The 19761-nt window shown below is 57.7% G+C and overlaps 1 protein-coding gene across 9 annotated transcripts in view; it reads right to left on the reverse strand.

Moving 5' to 3' along the window:
* Nucleotides 1-477: 477 nt before the first annotated feature.
* Nucleotides 478-19761, reverse strand: part of TLE3 (TLE family member 3, transcriptional corepressor) — a 28078-nt gene continuing 8794 nt past the window's right edge. The window contains exons 6-21 of one of the 9 annotated variants that reach the window (XM_064669328.1): nt 17816-17878; nt 17335-17439; nt 11267-11468; nt 9840-9856; nt 7141-7278; nt 6666-6716; nt 6375-6530; nt 6153-6285; nt 5355-5551; nt 4675-4751; nt 4231-4480; nt 3357-3604; nt 2744-2891; nt 1885-2035; nt 1232-1308; nt 478-1005 (exon numbers count right to left, since the gene is read on the reverse strand). In XM_064669328.1, coding sequence (XP_064525398.1) covers nt 898-1005; nt 1232-1308; nt 1885-2035; nt 2744-2891; nt 3357-3604; nt 4231-4480; nt 4675-4751; nt 5355-5551; nt 6153-6285; nt 6375-6530; nt 6666-6716; nt 7141-7278; nt 9840-9856; nt 11267-11468; nt 17335-17439; nt 17816-17878 — 2121 coding nt within the window. In that variant the 3' untranslated portion in view covers nt 478-897. Of the gene's footprint in view, nt 1006-1231; nt 1309-1884; nt 2036-2743; nt 2892-3356; nt 3605-4230; nt 4481-4674; nt 4752-5354; nt 5552-6152; nt 6286-6374; nt 6531-6665; nt 6717-7140; nt 7279-9839; nt 9857-11266; nt 11472-17334; nt 17440-17815; nt 17879-19761 lie in introns of all 9 variants that reach the window. The other 8 variants (XM_064669329.1, XM_064669327.1, XM_064669336.1 and 5 more) reach the window with 8 other exon arrangements.

The following is a 19761-nucleotide window of genomic DNA, read 5'->3' on the forward strand; positions in this document are numbered from 1 at the left end:
TGCGCAGACGGTCCCGCAGCGTGGGCTTCCCCTTTGCTTCAAACATCCAAGCACGGAAAAAATAAGGATAAATCCATATATATAAAAAAAAAACCAACAAAAAAAACAACCCAAAAAACCCCCCAAACCCAAACCAGGTGACTTGTGTTGATGTCCCGTCAGCAGCTGAGGATCTCCGAGCGCTCCCGGGGTTCCAGCGGCGTCCCACCGTCACTAACACACCCAACGACGCACGGGGAACACAGGAGGGACAACTCTGCACCACTGGACAGCTCCTCTCAGCCTGCACGGCACAGTCACGTCCCCACGGACACTTCCAGAGGGGGCAGGGAGGGAAGGAGGAAAAAAAAAAAAACCAACAAAAAAAAAAAAAAAAAAAACCAAAAAAAAAAACCACCAAAAAAACCCATAATAAAATTGCCACCACCAAAACCATCAGTGGAATACAATTACAGCAGACGAAAAATACACAACTAGTGTACCGGGAGGGACCCCCCTTCAACGCTATTTACTAGTCCGGTATTTACACTTTTCACAAGTCTTATGCAAGGCTGCACAAAACAAAACAAAACAAAAAAAAAAGTCACGATAAAAAAAAGGAGTCCTTTATAGTGCCACCAAAGCGCAGACGGAAAGAACCGGAAAACCAAAAAAAAAAAAAAAAAAATTAAAAAAAAAATCAAAAGAAACCCCACGACCCTAAAAACCAAAGAAACATCCGTTTAAGGGCTCCAACGTGTGCCAGAGTCGCAGATCTCCAAATAAATCCGTGTGTGGCGGCCGCCGGGCAGAGCCCCCTCGGAGCGGGCACGGTCCCTGGGCCACCCCGTGGCATCCCCCGCTGCTTCCCGAGTCCTGCGGGGCCGGGAGCTGCCAGCCCTCCCAGAAACTCCACGCTCAGTAGATGACCTCGTAGACTGTGGCCTTCTTGTCACCAGAGCCCGTGACGATGTACTTGTCATCCGCTGAAATGTCACAACTCAAGACGGACGAGGATTCCTTGGACTGGGAAAAGGGGGAAGGAGGAGGGGAGAGCGTCCGTCAGTTTGGTTTCCCTGGCTCGCCAAGCGCCATTCCACGCTGGTGGCATCACCACGTCCCACAGGCTGGGCACCCACCCGGCCACCCCAAGAGGATCCTCCCTCTCTCCAGGGCTGGCAGCCCCAGGCATCACACCAAGAGGGGGTCTGGGTGTAGCCCTCATTCCTTGCCCTTCCCAAGAGGCTCCTACCTGGAAGATGCTCGCTCCATAGGGCGTCCTCCAGGCGTTGAGCAGGTTGTCTTTCCCAGTGCTCACAAACCATTTCCCTGTTCCCAGGAAACACGGTGTCAGCAGTCACACAAACACTGCCACCCCTACAGACAGATCCCGGGGCCAACCTCTCCCTGCCCCACAGGCTTCTGGCTGTTTGACCTTAGAAAGTGGCCATTCTGGAGAAATGGGAAAGTCTGGAGATTCCCCAGAGAGGCTTGTCCAGCCCCTCTCCATTGGGACACATCCCAGCAGTCACACGGGGCAGGTGCTGCTTCCCTCCAACCTCCCACGATGCCACGTGGCCACTGGCGACCACAGCTGGGGTGGTTTTATGGAGATACCCCCCAAATGCATCATCCACGGGATGGATCCTACTGGAAACACCCTTGTTCAGCCCCCCCCCACCGTTCCATGCACCATCCCTTCCTCGTGGGCATCCCTGTTTCCCATCCCTGGAAGTGTTCCAGGCCGGGCTGGACAGGGCTTGGAGCAACCTGGTCTGGTGGAAGGTGTCCCTGCCCATGGCAGGGGGTGGGAGTGGATGTTCATTAAGGTCCCTCCCAAGCCCAACCATTCCATGATCCCCACCCACTCCCAAAGGGACGGAGCTCCGGGCGGGAGCCGCTTACCACAGTAGGCGAACTTGAGGGAGAGGACACAGCTCTCGTGGAGGTGCAGCTGGTACTTGTCGGGCTTGGTGTGGTGCAGCACCTCCACATTGCTGCTCTCCATGCCCACTGCCAGCCACTCGCCCGTCGGGCAGTACCCCAGGGAGAAGATCTGCAGTGGGAAGTGGGACACGGGGATGCTCAGGGGGGGCTGCGCCCGCCAGCTCTGCCCACAGCCCCCCAGGGAGGGCTGGAACTAGAGGGGCTTCAAGGTCCCTTCCAATCCAGCCACCCTGGGATCTATGGCAAGGGTGGAGGTTGCTGGGCAGCCCCAGACTGGGGCAGCAGGTTTGGAGAGGCACATCCATGTGTCTGGAGCAGCCACATGAGCTGTGAATGCCGGGATGGCTCCAGCCCCCTGGATGCTGCTGCACTTGCCAAATGGAATTGAGATTCCAGCTTTGCTCCTCTGGATCAGGGCTCTGGGAGGGTCTGCTGGAGGAGGCAGGATCCTGATTCCTGCAGCCACCCCACCCACAGGGTACCCACAGAAACCTGTTACATCCACAGCTATCCCATGGGAAGTGCTGCCTTCCTAACGGCAGCCTGATTGTGCAGGGATGGAGAAATGAGGACAGAGAAGCTGAAACCAGATCCAGGGAGCCCCACGGCTCCTGGGTTCCAACACTCCTGGGTTCCACCAAACACAGCAGGAACAGCCACGCTCAGGGCCAACAGGGCCATTTTCCCAGCAGGAAAAGCCCCCTCCCACAGCCCCACATGATCCAGCTGCCAAACAAGCTGCCCTGCTTTCCATGGAGGGATAAACCCCTCCGTGGGGTCTCTGCATGGCAGGGCCAGGCCGTCCCCAGCCCGTTACCTGGGAGGTGAAGTCGTGCTGCTGGAGCTGCCGCCCTTCCCGCAGGTCCCAGGAACGCACCGTGTTGTCCAGGCCCCCCGTCCACAACTTCGTACCATCGTGGGAGATGTCTATGCAGCTGGCACCGTCTGTGTGGCCTTGGAATTGCCTTTGAACCAGAAAAAAATACGGAAATCTGCACAGGGAACGCTAGGAAAAGCATGGAGGTTGGTTCAAGGTGCTCAGATGTCATTTGTGAGGCTTATCCACAGCAAACACGCCTGGAAATCCATCCAGGAGCATCCTTTGCTGAGGAGCTGCAGCATGAAGTGCACTGGGCTTGCTTAAAGATGAGCACCACAAGGTGGATGGTGCAGCACCGAGAGTGTTCCTGCCATCATTCCATATCAGCTGTGGCTGCCCCATCCCTGGAAGTGTCCAAGGCCAGGTTGGACGGGGCTTGGAGCAACCTGGGCTAGTGGGAGGTGTCCCTGCCCAGGGCAGGGGAGTGGACCGAGATGAGCTTTAAGATGAGCTTTAAGGTCCCTTCCAACCCAACCCATTCCAGGATCTCCGAGCTCCTCCCAGCAGAGCACACCCAGGAAGGCCCCGAGCCCGAGCAGACGCCGCTCACCTGACGAGGGTCTGGTTGTGCAGGTCCCACACGGCGATGTTGCCGTCGCTGCAGCAGGAGAAGCAGACTTTGGCGTCGGGGCTGATGGCCAGGGCGTAGCAGGCGGGGGCCGAGGAGGTGAGCTCGGCCTTGATGCGGGGCGTGGGCGACGCCAGGTCCCAGATGGTCAGTGTGCTGGCCTCGCCCCCCACGATCAGCGTGCGGCCGTCCGGGAGCAGCTTGCAGGAGCGGATGTAGTTATCCCTGTTCTGGGGGGGAAAGGTGTGGTCACGGGGGGCACGGGGAGCAGGTGTGGATGGGGGGAGAGGGGAAAAGGAAAGAGATGTTAATGGGGAAGAGGAAAGGTACGTTAAAGGGGGTGAGGAGGAAAAGGGAGGGCGACAAGAAAAGAGGAAAAAGAGATGGTGATAGGGAGAAGAGGAAAGGGAGGATGACAGGGGAAGAGGAAAAGAGACGTTAAAGGGGGAAAGAGGAAAAGAGATGATAAAGGGGGAAAGAGGAAAAGAGACATTAAGGGGGAAAGAAGAAAAGATGTTAAAGGGGGAAAGAGGAAAAGATGTTAAAGGGGGAAAGAGGAAAAGATGTTTAAGGGGGAAAGAGGAAAAGATGTTTAAGGGGGAAGAGGAAAAGAGACATTAAGGGGGGCAAAGATGTGATGGGAAGAAGAAAAAGATTGTAATGGGGGTACAAATGGTAATGGGGAAGAGGAAAGGGATGGTAACAGGGGGAGAAGAGGAAAAATAGATGGTGATGTTGGGAAGAGATGTTGATGTCAAGGGGAAGAAGATGATTAATGGCATTAGAGGTGGGGGAGGAGGGGACACACACGCCTGGGAGCAGCAGGACCCCCCCAGGTCTCACCCCAGCCCCTTACCAGGCAGTCGAGCTGGGAGATGGGGCTCTTGCTGCCGGGCTGGCTGATGTCCCAGATCTTGACGCAGCCCTTGCCACCGGTGTAGACGTGCCGGGTGGGGTTGCTGATGGTGACGGCGCACACCACCTCGCCGTGGCTCAGCGTGTTGATCTGCCGCGCGTGCCGGGGGATGCCGGGCCCCGCCAGCGCGTCGTGCGGGAACGGCACCGGCTGCATCTGCCCGTCGGCGCTCACGTGGAACGAGTAGGCTCTGCCACGGGAGGGCACGGGGGGTCAGCCCAGAGGGGGAGGTTTCACGGGGGGCAGCGGGTGGCTTTGCGGTCCGGCTGCCACGCTGTGCCCCGACCGGGGGCTTGGCTGAACCCAGCCCTGGGTGAAGGATTCACCTCCCTCCCGCCCGCACTGATCCCCCCTCAAATCCATAAAAAACCAAAAGGGGCTTACGGTTTCCCCCCGGGGATGGAGGCCAGGCTGGAGGGCAGGCCGGGGGCTCGCATGGGTGGGTGTGGGTCAAAACCAACCTGCCGAGAGACACACGGACACGGGTGAGGCTGGACACGAGCTGAGCATATTAAACACCTTCCCACCCACGAGCCCACGGGACACTGAGCATCTCCCTCTTTTCCCTTGCTGCTCAAGAGCTAACTGTTATTATTCCCCTGGCAGAAGGGGGAAAACTGAGGAATTAGCCAAAGGTTTTGGGGCTGTGAGGAGCAGGGTGGGACATGCTCCCCCTCCCCGTGCTGTCCCCAAATCCCCAGGGACAGGAGCAGCCAAGTCGTGCTCAGCACTCTGGCTGCAGAAACCCCCATCTCTACATTAATGGCAATGTTTTACTTCTTGGTTTGACTTGTTTTGCCTTAAAACATGGGATCAAGAATTTAGTGACAGTAATGGGAAGGGGGCTGAGTAACTGGAAGGAGGAACCCCAATGTAGGAGCACATGCACATTCCCCCATGGGGAGGCATCTCCCCCCCCAGCCCCCTTTAACGGCAGCTGATATAAAAGACGGCTTGTTTTGAGGAGAAGGAGCCTCAATTTCCCAGCTGAGCTAGGGGAGTCCCCCCCAAACCCTCCCCAGCCCTCCCCACCAGTGAGAAAAGGAGCTAAAAGTGCTACGTACAGCTCCAAAGCTCACCATTGGTGACCGGCCGTAGGCGGCGGCGGCGGCGGCGGCCGCGCTCATCTGCGGGGGGAGGTTGTGCAGCCCCGCGTAGGCGCCGGGGCTGGTGAGGGACCCGTTCATCTCGTGGTGCCCCATCATGGCGAAGGGGGCGGCGTAGGAGCCTGCGATGGAGATGGGCGTGCGCAGGGCCGAGGCTGCGGGAGGGACGGGACACGGTCAGGGCGAGGAGCGTGGCGGTGTCCATGGGGAAGGACCCCTGAGGTCACCCAGTCCAACCTGTGACCCATCACTGCCTTGCCCTCCCCAGCCCAGAGCACTGAGTGCCATGCCCAGTCATTCCCTGAACGCCTCCAGGGATGGGGACTCCGCCACCTCCCTGGGCAGCCCCTTCCAATGAAGAAATTCATTGCTGCTTTTCAACCCAGGCCTTCCCTGGCACAGCTTGAAGCCACGTCACAGATCACAGAATATTCTGAGCTGGAAGGGACCCACGAGGATCATCAAGTCCAACTCTTCAGTGAATGGCCCGTGCAGGGACTGAAGCCACAATCTTCCTGTTACCAGCACCCTGCTCTGACCAACCGAGCTAATCCCACCTCATGTCCAGACATTCTCTCATCCCAGAGCTGCAATGGCTGGGCCTCCCTCCTCACCCCACCTCTGACACGGGGACCACCCCAGCCAGACCCGGATTAGGCCCCCCATAAACCTGATCCCCCCCCGGCTGCTGTTTCCCATGGACGGGGATGAGCTGGAGCCATGCTGGGGACAGCAGTGACCCTGGGTTGTACCCACCCAGGGGGTCCATGCCAGTGGGCTTGCCGGGCATGGGCCGCAGCCCCGGGGTGCTGCTGGTGCCCGGGGTGGGCGCGTCGTTCCGCGGCGTCGGAGTGTTCGACTTGAGCCCGGGCGTCGACGACTTGTCGTTCTGGGGGAGAAGGGATGGGAGACAAGGGATGAGGGCCGAGCGCCGGCACCCCCAGCCCCCAGCGAGCCCCGGCAGGGCACGGGACGTACGTGGCCCAGGTCTTTAGTCTTGGAGGAGGGAGTGCTGCTGGAGGAGGCGACCGAGGCCGGGCTGTTGGGAGCGTCCCCCTTCTTCAGCCCGCGGGCTTTGTCCAGGCCGTTCTCCGGGGGCGAGTGGGCCGGGCTGACCCGGGGGGTGGCGGGATCCTGTGGGGCAGGAGAAAGCCCTGGAATCCCCTGTGGCTCCCTCCGGCTCCTCCATTCCAGGAGGCCCCTAAGGCATCACCCCCAACCCCCCCTAGTGGCACGGGCAGAGGGGCAGATTTGCCCACAAGGACTCACCTCGTTGGAGACATCGACCACCAGGTCATCGCTCTTGTCACCATCGCTGTCCTGGAACACAAAGCCAGTCACACCCCGCAGAGAGCCCCAAAAACTGGGGTGGGGGCACCCCCCTGAGGAGCTGAACCATCCCTCCACAGCACCAGGAGACTTAGGGGGGGTATTAGGGAAAATTTCTTCCCTGAAAGGGTGGTCAGGCATTGGAACAGGCTGCCCAGGGCAGCAGTGGAGTCCCCATCCCCAGAGGGATTTAAAAGCCATGTGGATGTGGCACTTGGGGACACTGTTAGTGGTGGCTTTGGCAGTGCTGGGGGACAGCTGGACTTGATTGTCTCAGAGGGCTTTTCCAACCTAACTGATTCCATGGTTCTATGACCCACACCACACCTGGAAAACATCACCCAAACCCGCTGCCTCCCACCCCAGGTGCTGCCTGGCCGTGTCCCCGGGGCTCCCCGTGTCCCCTGGCACTCACATATCGGCTCATGCTGTCCTTCTCCTCCGCTTTCCGCTTCTTGGAGTCGATGCTGTAATCCGTGGAGCTCCGGTGCTTCTCGCTGGCTCTCAGGCTCTCCGAGGGCGACACGGAATTATTCTGCAATGCCACAAGAAGCTTTGAAGTTGGAAACAGAGGGAATTAGGACTTCATGAGCAGCAGCTTAGAAGGTGCCACATAGAGCCCTGCACCAGCAGCACGGTGAGACCCCGTGGCTCCCAAGGGAGCAGGGAACAGGATCCAGGTGACAGGATCGGACACCACCCTCACTGTGAGCCCTGGGAATGCTGTGAGGCTGCTCATGGACACCTGAACCCCTTCACTGCAAAAGCACAGCAGGAAAAATGGAAGAGATGGTTGTTGCTAAAAAGGCAAACCCTGGGAGGGAGATGTGGGAAACTCCAGCAGCTCCCAGTCCTCACTGGGATCCACCAGTGGGAACTGGGGAGTGCAGAGTGGGGAAAAGCTGTGCTCCCTAAAATCAGCCCCATCTCCCTCATCCTGTGCTCCCCATGGGAAAACAGGAGCTTCACCCCAGCCCGGGGCAGGGGAAGGACTTTGCACAAGGGGTGGCACCATGGATGGGTATCAGCAGAGCTGGGAGGCCTCATCCAGGAGGAGCAAAGGAACCGCTGCAATCCCATTCCCAACATCAGCAGCTGAGCTCTGCCAAGCCAAGGGGCATCCAAAAAACATCCAGGAAAACCCATGTGACCAGGAGCACCACAGCCCAGGGTCCACAGGGATGCCCTGCTCAGGGGGACTTCTGTCCTTGCTTTGAGCAGTGAAGCCCAGGAGATCCAGCATTCCCAGGAAAGCCCCAGAGCCCGTGGGTGCTTCCTCTGGCACTGGCAGAGCTGGGAGGCCTCATCCAGAAGGAACAAAGGAACTGCTGCATCCTGGCTCTGGCACCAGCAGCTGAGCCAAAGGACATCCACAAAATATCCCAGAAAACCCACGTGACCAGGAGCAGCAGAGCCCAGAGCCTGTGGGGGCTTCTGTCCCTGCTTCAAGCAGCAAAACCCGGGAGACGCCGACATTCCCAGGAAAGCCCTTTGAATGCCGGGAGCAAACATGGCAGCACAAAACCACCTCACAAGCGCCAGAGGATGCCCGGCCCTGATCCCACATCCCCCCCACGGCGCAGCCCCTTCTCCACATCCCAGCTTCCTTTGCCCTCAGTTCCTGGGAGCAGCAGGAGAAACCCCCCACCCTCCCCGAGCCTGCCAGCCCCGCTAAGCAGCAACGCTGCCTAAGCTGCTGTGCCTGCCTTTCTTCCCCGGCTGAAAGGGAGAACTAAAGCAGTTCATGTTTCTCCTCGGTCCCCAGTAAGCAGCTTTGGATAACACCGAGCTCTTTCTTCCCAGGCAGTCATGCTGAAAACCCTCGCAGCTCCCGGAGAATCATGTCAAGCATTTAGAGGCATCGATCCATTCAGCGCCGCCGCTGGCCCGGCGCCAAGGAACTAAATATTTTTTATTGCACAGGCAAAGGCTGGGGAAAATATGAATGACTAACGCTGATTACGGCGCATTAAACCTCCCCCGGGAACACCCCGGCTCCGGGCTTATGGATCGGGAACCTTCCCACCTCCGACGGCCCCCTGCCCGCCCGAGGAGCGGGTTAATGATGCCCAATTCCCCTCGCCCCCCTTAAATAGCACTTTCCTTCCCGCCCGCCCCCGGCTCTCAAAAGGCCCATTTGTGGGCTCGGGGATGGCAGGAAATCGCTGCAAAGCCGAGGCTCAGCCGGGCTTTGTCCTGGCAGCTTTTCACACGGAATCGCTGGGGTTGGGAAAGACCTCCGGGATCACCGAGTCCACCCTCTGCCTGGTGCCCACCTTGTCCCCCAGCCCACAGCACTGAGGGCCACGGCCAGGCCTTCCTGGGACACCTCCAGGGCTGGGGACTCCACCACCTCCCATTCCAGTGCTTGACAGCCCTTCCCATGAATCCCAGAACATGCTCAGTTGGGAGGGACCCACAGGGATCATGGAGTCCCAACTCCTGGCCCTGCACACAGGACTGTTCCCAAGGGTCACACCATGTGGAGAAATTCCTTCTGATGTCTCATTTCCCTGAGCCAGAGGTGTTGTGTACACCAGGGCTGGGGGGTCCAGTTGGGCCCCACTGCATGGAGAGGGCAGCTCCCCCCTCCATATCCTCACTGCCTCCCCATCCCTGCTCCAGGGAAACCAGAACCCACCCTGAGGCGTCAGGGACACGGACAGAGGCACAGGTGCCCTCCAAAATCCAGGGATTCAGGTGGTTTGGGAACTGCTTGACCCTCCAAGTCTGACTTAACATGGTGTAATAACCAAACCACCCCAGCAGATGAGATGACCCAAGATAATGGGAGAGGGATCAGGAATAAAACAGCTGTCCCAGTCACTCAAAGGATTTTGGAGCCGACTGGGCTCACTCAAAACCCAACCACGAGGCTCTGCCACAAGCAAAGAGATTTAACCCAGACCTCAGAACCAGGTGACCCCACTCATCCCAGCACAGCTCTTCCAGGCAGGGTGGGAGCTTTGCACTGCCTGGTTTTTATTATTTAATAAGACCTGTGCAAAAGGTAGCCCCAGAGCTCCCACCTGCAAAATGGGGTTTGAAGGGATAAAGAAAACAAAACCATGGAGCCACCAAAAACTGGGGGGAAAAGGAGGCAATGGGACTTACTGCACTTGAGTCTCGCTCTGTCAGGAGATGTCGGGGCAGAGGTGAGGTCACAGCCAAAATAAAGAGGAGACAGAGAAATAAAGCAAGTTAGAATTAAGTCTCAAACCAGAAAATAAACCAAGAAGCTCCTCATGCTCTTAACTCAAGCCCTATCTGGGCTCTGTCTGGCTTTAAAATCCCCCTGTTCTTCCAGCCCCTGCTGCCTCCTGCCCCTTTCCTTTTGTCCCTGTGATTTATTTGGCAAAACACAGCTGGAAATGCCCCGAATCCAAAGGGAATGGCAGCAGCCTCTGGTGCTTGTCCCCGAAGCCACAACCTCTGACAGTCCCGTCGGCAGCACAACGTGCTTTTAGCCATTAATCTGTGCCCAACAGCCCCATTTTCCCTGGGATCTCCTGGCAATCTGAGTCCATGCAGGAAAAGGAACATAACTGGATAAATTGCTTTGGATAATTTTGTCTCACTGTTTTCTCAGGGAGGAAAAACATCCCCAAGCCTGCAGCAGAGCCCGACAGCTCAGAGGGGCTGTTGGTGCCTGCCCTGCAAACGGGAATGAGGGGGAAATATCCCAAATCCTTCCATGTCTGGGGATAAGGGGATTTGCCAGAAAAATACTGAATACTGCTCATTTGCACCTGGAATCACACATCATTTTATCTTCTAAAAAGCTGTCTGATCACTAATAATTAGAAAAAAACCCTGAGTTTGGGGGTGAACAGAGGAGGAGGAGGAGGAGGAGGAGGAAGCTGCTTCCCCATTGAGGCACCGCTGAACTGCAGCGAGACTTCAACAAAGGTTGAGCATCATTTAGGGAAAACTGCATCCCTAAAAGCACAATCCCATGGCCTGAAGCCCACAGTCCAGAGGGGTGGGGAGGTGGGAGCAGAGCTGTGGGTCAGGGTGCTGCCCCCAATATCAGAAGGATGTGGAGCTGCTGGAGAGAGTCCAGAGGAGGCCACAGACATGTTCCAAGGGCTGGAGCCAGGCTGGGAGAGCTGGAGGGGCTCACCTGGAGAAGAGAAGGATCCAGGGAGACCTGAGAGCCCCTTGCAGGGCCTAAAGGGGCTCCAGGAGAGCTGGAGAGGGACTGGGGACAAGGGATGGAGGGACAGGACAAGGGGAATGGCTTCCCACTGGCACAGGACAGGGTTAGATGGGAGATTGGGAAGGAATTCCTCACTGGGAAGGTAGTGAGGCCCTGGCACAGGTCGTCCAGAGAAGCTGTGGGTGCCCCATCCCTGGAAGTGTCCAAGGCCAGGCTGGACATGGCTTGGAGCAACCTGGGCTGGTAGAAGGTGTCCCTGCCCATGGCAGGAGGTGAGACTGGATTTAAGCTCCCTTCCCACCCACGCCACTCCAGGATGATTCCATGAGTTCCAGCACCAGTGGACGCAGAGAGGAGCAGCCCCCTGGCCCCTCGCTCTCACCTCTGTGGTCCAGGTCATGGTGGTTCTTCTCATCCTTGACAGCAAGGTGGGCCTGGCTGCCCAGGGCTCCGAGGGCCAGCAGCCCCGAGCTGGTGCCGGTGACCGGCGGAATTCCGGGCGGTTGGAGCCCCGAGGGATGCGGCGGCAGCTGGACCGGGGGCCCGTGGGCGGCGTGGGAGAGGTGCTGGGCCTGGAGCTGCTGCTGCTGCAATGAAAGCACCAGTGAGCCGGGGAGGGGCACTGGGGGGCACTGGGGGCACCGAGCGGTGCCGGGAAGGGACATTCCCGGTGTCCCGGGGTGATGTCCTGGGAGCCGCCCCGCTGGGACACCTGGAAGGAGAAGCCCCGTTAGCAGGAGGGACAGAGGGTGCCCAGGCACGATGCCCATGTCAGGAGTGCCCGTGTGGCACACCCGCCCCGGGATCGTCCCTCAGTCCCAGGAACACAGCACTGCTGCAGACCTGGTTAGTTTGGGGTTTTCAGCAGGTAAAAGCAAAAAAGAAATACAGGAATCCCACCCAGAGTAGCCCTGGCCAGAGTGCAGAGGCCAAACCAGCCAGACAGAGAAAATTCCAGCAGCCAGGATCCTCCCAGACACCTCAGGAAAGCAAGTTTTGCTAATTTACTCAGGACCAGCTTTAAGGTGTTTGAAGGGGAGAAGAAAATGCCCACATAGTGCCCCGGTCCCATCCCACCATCCCGTGCTCCCAACCCCTTCCGACATCACTGGCTGTTCCTTGTACTGGATAAATCATGGAGGGACCCCCCCAGCTCCACCACAGGGCTGGGCATCACCCCCACATTCCCTGGCACACACACAGGGAGCTGCAGCCCAGCTGGGACAGCTCCCAGCTGCTCCCAGGGGTTTTTTGGGAGCCCTGAGTCCCAGCCATCCCAGCACACACTCATCCAGCCATGGGGATTGATTCCCTGCTCCATTACAGCTGCAAAAAGCTCAACTACAGCTCTGGGGAGAGGAAAGGAAAACCAAACACATCCCCAGCGATTCTATTTCAAACACAAACTTGGAAGAAAACCTGCTGAAATCCATGGAGCTGCTTCCAGGAGTCCCCAGGCCCCCCCTCCCGCAGCTCCTCCGCTCCCAGAACACCCCTGGTCCAGCCAGGAGGGTCTTGGAGCTGGCACTCCTGTCTGGGACCCTCCTGCCTGCACCCACAGCCCCCTCGAGCAGCACCCCATAGCTCCCAGTGAAGTCACAGTTGGGCAGCAGCAGGAATCAGGGGCTGGGAGGGGACATCTGAGCTGCAGTGGAGCCTCCCAGACTCCTCCAGATCCCCACGACCACCTCGGCTCAGGATTTGTCCTCAGTGTCACCAAGCACCGACCTGTGTCCTGCCCAGGGCACCAAAGGGCACAGGCAAACAGCAGGACCTGCTGCCACCCGGCCCAGCTCCAGGGACACCAGCAGGAATACACCAAAACCATCCCCAGGTACGGAGCACTCCATGATTCCAGCAGTCCCATCACGGACATTTCCAGCAGAACTGGAAGAAGACACCCCCAGGTGTCCCACATCCCTGGAAGTGTCCAAGGCCAGGCTGGACATGGCTGGTCCATGGAAGGTGTCCCTGCCCAGGGCAGAGGGTGGAACTGGATAAGCTTTAACGTCTCTTCCAAGCCAAACCATCCCAGGATTCTGTGGTAAGTTTTCCCACACCAAAGCCAAGTTTTCATGGGAACAGCTCCCACCCACTGCCCCCTTCTGGGGCAGCAGAAGGTGGGCCTGGCTGTCACACTGCAGGCACAGCGAGGTGGAGCAGCTCCTTGCTGGGGGCAGGGGAGGTGGGAGCCTTCCCAGGGTTGTGATGGAGAGGGAAATCCTCAGCCAGGATGAGATCCAGGGTGGGAGCCGAAGGCAGGAGCTGCATTATCTCCAAACAGCTTCTTCCAGGCAGCACCGAGGTCCCAGCTGGGGCAGAAGCCAAATGGAGAAGGCAATTAGGCCTCTGGTATAGGAAAAGCATAAATCACTGTGCCCTCAAAAAGCAGGAGCTGGAAGCTTCTCCCAGGCTGCTCCATCCACAGGGCAAGGACAGGAAACATCCTCAGGATCACCATTCCAGGAGTGTCCTCCTACGAGGAGAGCTGGTGGGGTGAGGGGGCACCACGAGGGGTGATTCCCTCAGTAACTCCATCTCCTGCCACACACACGTGCCAAGACCATCCCTCCAACACCAAAGCAAGTGGAACAGATCCTCAGATCTTCCTGAAATCAATGAGGCTCCTCACAATCCCAATTCCATGTGATTTCCACCCACTGAAGCGAGAGGCAGGGCTGGCCATTGTTTGAGAACATCACCCAGAGAATGGTCCCAGATGGTTTTCCAGCACAGCACATTCCTCTCCTGCAGGCTCTCCAGTGGTGCCCATCCCTGCAGGGCTGGAACACACCGAGATCCAACGTTTTATCCTCAGCAGTCTCCAACCTCCACCTTAAACATCTGCATGGCTTAACTCATCCCAGCAGCTTTTCACCCAGGAGCCCCAAAAAAGGGATGTGGTCTCGTGGAAATCCTGGATCCAGGCAGCAACACTCCATTCCCGGGGTGACGATAGGGATCACGGCCCCAGCACAGCCCCAGGGGACAACACAGCTCCACCACAGTGACACAGCAGCACCCCGAGCAGGAGACTCAGCACCCAGAGCCTCACCCTCCAGCACAGCAGGAAACTGGTTTTTCTTCCTTTTCTTTAGGCTGTCAACAAATAAATCCATCCAAGGGCTCCGTGAGCTGCGGGAACAGCCCCTCACAGCAGCCCCACTCCGGGGGGGCGTGGAAACCAAGGTCAGGACACAACATCCCACTGTGGCCCAAAATAACACTGAAAGGTGTTTTCCTCCCTCTGGCAGCAGGAACCGGTGAGCAGAATCCATGTGGGAAGTCCATGTGGGACAAGGGAAGCCTTGTCCCTCCATCCAGCACTGCAGCTCCACGGAGTCGCCAAGATCCCACCTCGGGGCCGCACAGCTCCATCCCGGCACCGCTGAAGGAGTCGTGTCCCAGCTGGGTCACTCCCAGGGCAAGGAGAAGAGGATGAGCCAACAAGCCCAGTGCACATCCCCGGGTGGTGCTGGAGGATCCCCAGGCTCCGCTCCCAGCTCCCATCCGCGCCACTCCACTGATGCACATCCCTCGGGAATAACATCCTGGAGACTCCATGGAGTGGCACAAAGCCCGCCTGGGACTCCATGGCTGCGTTTCTTCTTCAGCCCACGGAGCAGTCGATGCACATTCCTCAGGAATAACATCCTGGAGGCCCCGTGGGACTCCACGGCACAGGGGTGGTGCTCGCTCGGTGTCCTCTGCTGGAAAGCCCAACATCCCTCCCCGGCCCTTATTCCAACCCTGGAAAAGGTTGTTTTTAAAAACACACCATGTGAGGGCTTGCTGCAAATATCCCAGGAATGGGCTGGATACAGGAGATCTTTGGGCTCCCAAAAACTCCCCAGCACCCACGGCTGGGTGCTGATGGCAGGGACAGGACAGGGATCGAGGTCCTGGTACACGAGTGACACAGCACAAGGACCCGGAGCAGCCTTTCAGAACCAGGGACCCTCCCAACACCTCCCCAGCTGAACCACAAGCTCAGACCTGCTCAGGACACTCCCCTGGGGCTCCTCATCTGCTGGCAGGACCCCAGAACGGATCCATGTCCCCACATGTCCCAGGACAGCAGCTGGCAGTGGATAAAGACCCTGCAAACCCAACCCGGGGTGGCAGTGGGAGCCAAGAGGGACGCACAGACACCGAGAGGTCTCCTTCCTCCTGGGGTCCCTCAGCACGTGCCAGCCAAAGATGGGGAAGATATGAAGAGGTTATAAATTTAGGAGAAAGCTGGCAAGGAATATCTGGTCCGTGGAGTGGCTTTAATTGGATTATGTACATCATGCTTCATGCCTTTGTTCACCGATTTAATGGTTCACCACTTAAGTTCACCACTTGCGTTAAATTTAGTAAAGTAGTCTAATCATTTCCAGAGCTATAACCAAATCAAGGGCTCAATTTCACACAAGCCTGAAGCAGAGGAACTGTGAGACAATGGCCTAGATGCATAAAATTAACAGTTCTTGACCTCAAAAGGGGCAAAAAAAAAAGGTTTTCCTGATTTGGTGGGTTTTTGTGTGAGGTAGCACCTGCACCGAGGGCTGGGGCAGTCTGGGAGGGCTCCCCGTGGTGGGAGGGTTGGGACAGCAGGGCCACCCATCCCCAGGGACACGGGATCCCCAGGGACACAGGGGTGGGGCTGTGCACACCCCAGTGCTGCCCTCACCCACCCGAGGAGAGCAAACAAACAAAAGGGATGTGTCCACATGAGCAACCCTACAATAACAAACCCCTGTGTGCAACGAGGGGAGGAAGAAGAACCCCAAATCCTCTGGGTTTGGTGCCTTGGGGGCACCTGAGCAGGTGCAGCGGCACAGACCGAGCTCCACATCTCCAGGGTGAGCTTGGAACCTCCTCTATAAGGCATGGAAGGACAAGGAATCACTCCTCACCTTCCTGTCAGCAGCAGCCCTACAGTAACAAACCACTCCATGCACAGAGGGGAGAGAAAAGAACCCCAAATCCTCTGGGTTTGGTGTCTCAGGGGCACCAGAGCAGGTGCAGCAGCACAGACCCGCCACCCAAACCACCTCCAAAGCTCTGGGATGAGCCTGGAACCTCCTCTACAAGACATGGAATCACTCACCACCCTCCTGCCAGCAGCAACCCTCCAATAACAAACTGGCATGTGCAGTTTTTTCAGGGGAAAAAACCAAAAACTGTTGGGTTTTGTGCCTTGAGGGGCACCTGAGCACAGACCCAGCACCCAAACCAGCTCCACAGCTCCGGGACGAGCTCTGACCCCCCCCTACAAGCCATGGAAGGATGTGGAATTGCCCACCAGCCTCCTGCTAGCATCGTGTCCCTCCCCAACAAGCCACGGCGGGAGGAGATGCCCATAATTCCTGCTGAAAGTTCGTCAGGAAAGCGATTAAACGGCTGGGCTGGCTGCTTAATGACAGGAGGCACTCGCTCTGATCCAAGGAAGCAATTACCTCGGAAATGGGGGTCACGGGCCCTGCTCATTCACCTTAATTGAATTCCAATATCTGCCTCCAGCTGCCGGGGGCTCCTGCCTGCGGCTCCAAGCAGCTCATCAAAGCCATGGGCTCCCTCCTCCCTGTCTCTGCTCACCTCCCAGCGCTCCACAGTGCTGCCTGCCACCCCAAAACTCAGCTCCCATCCCTGGGCCACTTCCCAAGAGCCACCAACCCCACCACCAGGGATCCATCTGCTACCGAACCTTTCCTCATCCCCAGAGACTGCAGCAGCTCAGAGCCCAATTCTACCTTTGGTGCTGCCCACAAAATACAGAAAAATGTAGAGAAGAGCAGGTTAAGTGCAAAGAATTATAAAGATCCTTGTAGCTTAAGAAGTGCAAATAGTTATTAAAAAAAAAAAAGAGCATTAAAAATGAGCATTTTCTGGAAAACAAAGACCTAAAGCCAGAGGAGCTCTGGAGCCACCTGCCCAGGATGCTGGAGGGGGACACCGATGTCCCAGGGTGAGGAGCAGGTTTGCTGCAGGACTGAGACCGTGACATCAATTAAAGAAACAATAAAAATGGTTAATCCTCAAATTAACCCCCCCCAGGTCTGCGAGAGAGAGCCCGGCCAGCGGGAGCGGGGCATCAATGCATGGGACAACAACCCTGCCAAGGGCACAGCACATTCCACACCAACAGCCCAGCAGAGACAAGCCTGGGCTCAGGGGGTCTGTGAGGGCTGCTGGGTCCTGCTCTGCACCCCAAACACTGCCCAGGCCATGGGGAACATCCAATTCGGTCGCTGGAGGCTCCTGGAGCTGCACCAGCACCCGGGAGGTGGCAGGAGGTGGAGATTCCACCCCTTGTCTCACTCAATGCCAGACTGGGGGAGTTTTGGTCATTTGGGGGGGCCGTGGGATGGCTGGGGGGGGTGTGAGCTGCCCTGCTTTATCCCTCCTGAGCGCAGGATTGCCTCTGGTTATGGTAAATGATAGGAATAAAAGGGGTATACACACGGTGAGAGGCAGATTGGGAAGTCCACGTACCCCGATGATAGCATTCAACTCCGTCATTGTCACTTGCTTGGCACGTTCAACAGCCTGTGCCACTTGCTGTTGGTGCTGCAGGGACAGAGGGGCAGGGCCAGGTCAGAGCTGGGCATAGGGGGACCAGCCCAGGGGCAGGACCCCCCTCCAGAGATGCTCACCCCTCTGTTGGGCTCTATTTTGCTCATGCCCGGGAACACCTCCCAGCTCCACGGGGTGCAGGGGGGTGAAGAAGCCCCTCAGAGCCTTTTTGGAGACCCCCAAGCCCCTTCACAGGGCCCAGCTCTCCCCCATCCCAAGGGTTTTCCAATGCACATGGAGGATCTGAACCCCGTTTCTCACTCAGCCCCCCACCCCCAGGGACCCACGAGGGACCCCAGCACTGCCCGCCTGGGGAAACCCCCCTGGGAGAAGCAGCAACTCCCCACCCAGGGTGTGAAAACTTCCTTACCTCTTGTGACAGAAAAGGCATGATCTGGGCTAAAATTGTATTCAGTCTTTTAGCAATTTCTGTCTGAAAAAAAGGAAGAAGAAAACCCAACAGTCAGCACCAAAGAGCCTCCCACAGACAGCTCGAGGCTTCCCGGAGCAGTGCTGTGCATCCCCTCCCTGTCCCCCTCCACGTCCCCTCTCACCCCTCCAAGTGGAAGCAGCAGCTCCCAACAGAGGCAATAAAAGCACCTTCAAGCACAGCAGCACAGGGACACATCCCTGCTGCCTGGGACACTTGAGGCCCCTTCCCATCCTGGGATGAGTGTCACGGACCAGCCCCAGCAGTGCTGCACCACCCTGCACTTCCCTGGTTTCATGAAAACAGAGCACTGGCACAGCTTCTCGTCCTTGGAGCAGCTGCTGGGGGCTGGATCCCAGAAAATCCAGTTTTTGGTGGCCCTTGCCATCACCTCCCACTCCTGGCACTGTGGTGGGTGTTGAGTTTCTCCAGGAGAAACCCTGGCAGAGACACCAGCGAGGGCTGGGGGTCCCTGCTCTGCTCTCTGCCCACCCCACATGAAGCTGGTGCTGTTCCCTTCGCCATCCTCACATCCCACTGGGGAACAACCCAGACCCACCACCACCTCCACTGAGCTATTGGGACTGTAACAACCAACTGTTCTGATAGCTGTGGGAATAATTAACTGGGAATGCTGCTTTCCTGGAGGGATGCCCCCAGCCCAGAGCTGGAAGGTGCCACCCTCCCACACACGCCACAGATGCTCCTGCTGGGCTCCCCCAGCTCCCACCAGGATCACTCAGCTCCCAAGGGTTAACAAAAGATCACTCAGTTCCCAAGGGTTATCCTGGGATCACTCAGCTTCCAAGGGTTAACACAAGATCACTCAGCTCCCAAGGGTTATCCTGGGATCACTCAGCTCCCAAGGGTTAACACAAGATCACTCAGCTCCCAAGGGTTAACACAAGATCACTCAGCTCCCAAGGGTTACCCTGGGATCACTCAGCTCCCAAGGGTTATCCTGGGATCACTCAGCTCCCAAGGGTTACCCTGGGATCACTCAGCTCCCAAGGGTTAACACAAGATCACTCAGCTCCCAAGGGTTAACACAAGATCACTCAGCTCCCAAGGGTTACCCTGGGATCACTCAGCTCCCAAGGGTTACCCTGGGATCACTCAGCTCCCAAGGGTTACCCTGGGATCACTCAGCTCCCAAGGGTTAACTCGGCTGCTCCGCCAGGGCAGCTGTGAAAACAGCTCCTGCTCCAAGTCAAACAGGGCCGAGCAGCCGAGGATCCAGAGCCACAACAATGGCCGGGCCGAGGCTGGCAGGGAATCAAACGCCCAGAAATTCCTTCCGACAGCCCCGAGCAGCTCGTTATCAATAACACAAGTGATTAACCTGGGCTCGCTCCAGCCTCCCTCTTGGCAAGGGGCCTCTTCCCGAGGCAGCCAGCAGTCACTCCCCCTCAGAGAGCCCCCTCTGTGCCCCCCAAATCCATCCCTGCCATCCCAAAGCTTCACCTTCCTGATCCCACAGCTCAGCCCTGAGGATGGGTCCTACAGCAGCTTGGCTTTCGAAGCCCATCCAGCCCAGCTCTCAAGTACTGCAAGGAAAATCCCCAAATATCACAGTTTGGGAGAAAATGCCCAACAGACACTCAGCCCTTGCTGGGAGGAGCTGGGTGATGGCCAGGTCACACTGCTGTGACTACAAGAACAACCAAACAAGCACAACCGACATTCCCAGGATGACCATAAGCAAGGAGACACCAGGAAAACCCTGCTCTCCCCCAGTCTTGAGCCACCCCCATGGAGGGAACAACCCCACAGACCCCAGAACTCGGGGTCCTGCTCCGAGGGGTCCCCACACCCCCCCCACTGCTGCTTTTGGCTGCTGAGCCACAGGGATATTTCTGGCCATCCTCTTCTCCGAAAGCACCCCA

This window comes from Pseudopipra pipra, chromosome 12 (genome assembly GCF_036250125.1).
Source record: "Pseudopipra pipra isolate bDixPip1 chromosome 12, bDixPip1.hap1, whole genome shotgun sequence".
NCBI lineage: Eukaryota > Metazoa > Chordata > Aves > Passeriformes > Pipridae > Pseudopipra > Pseudopipra pipra.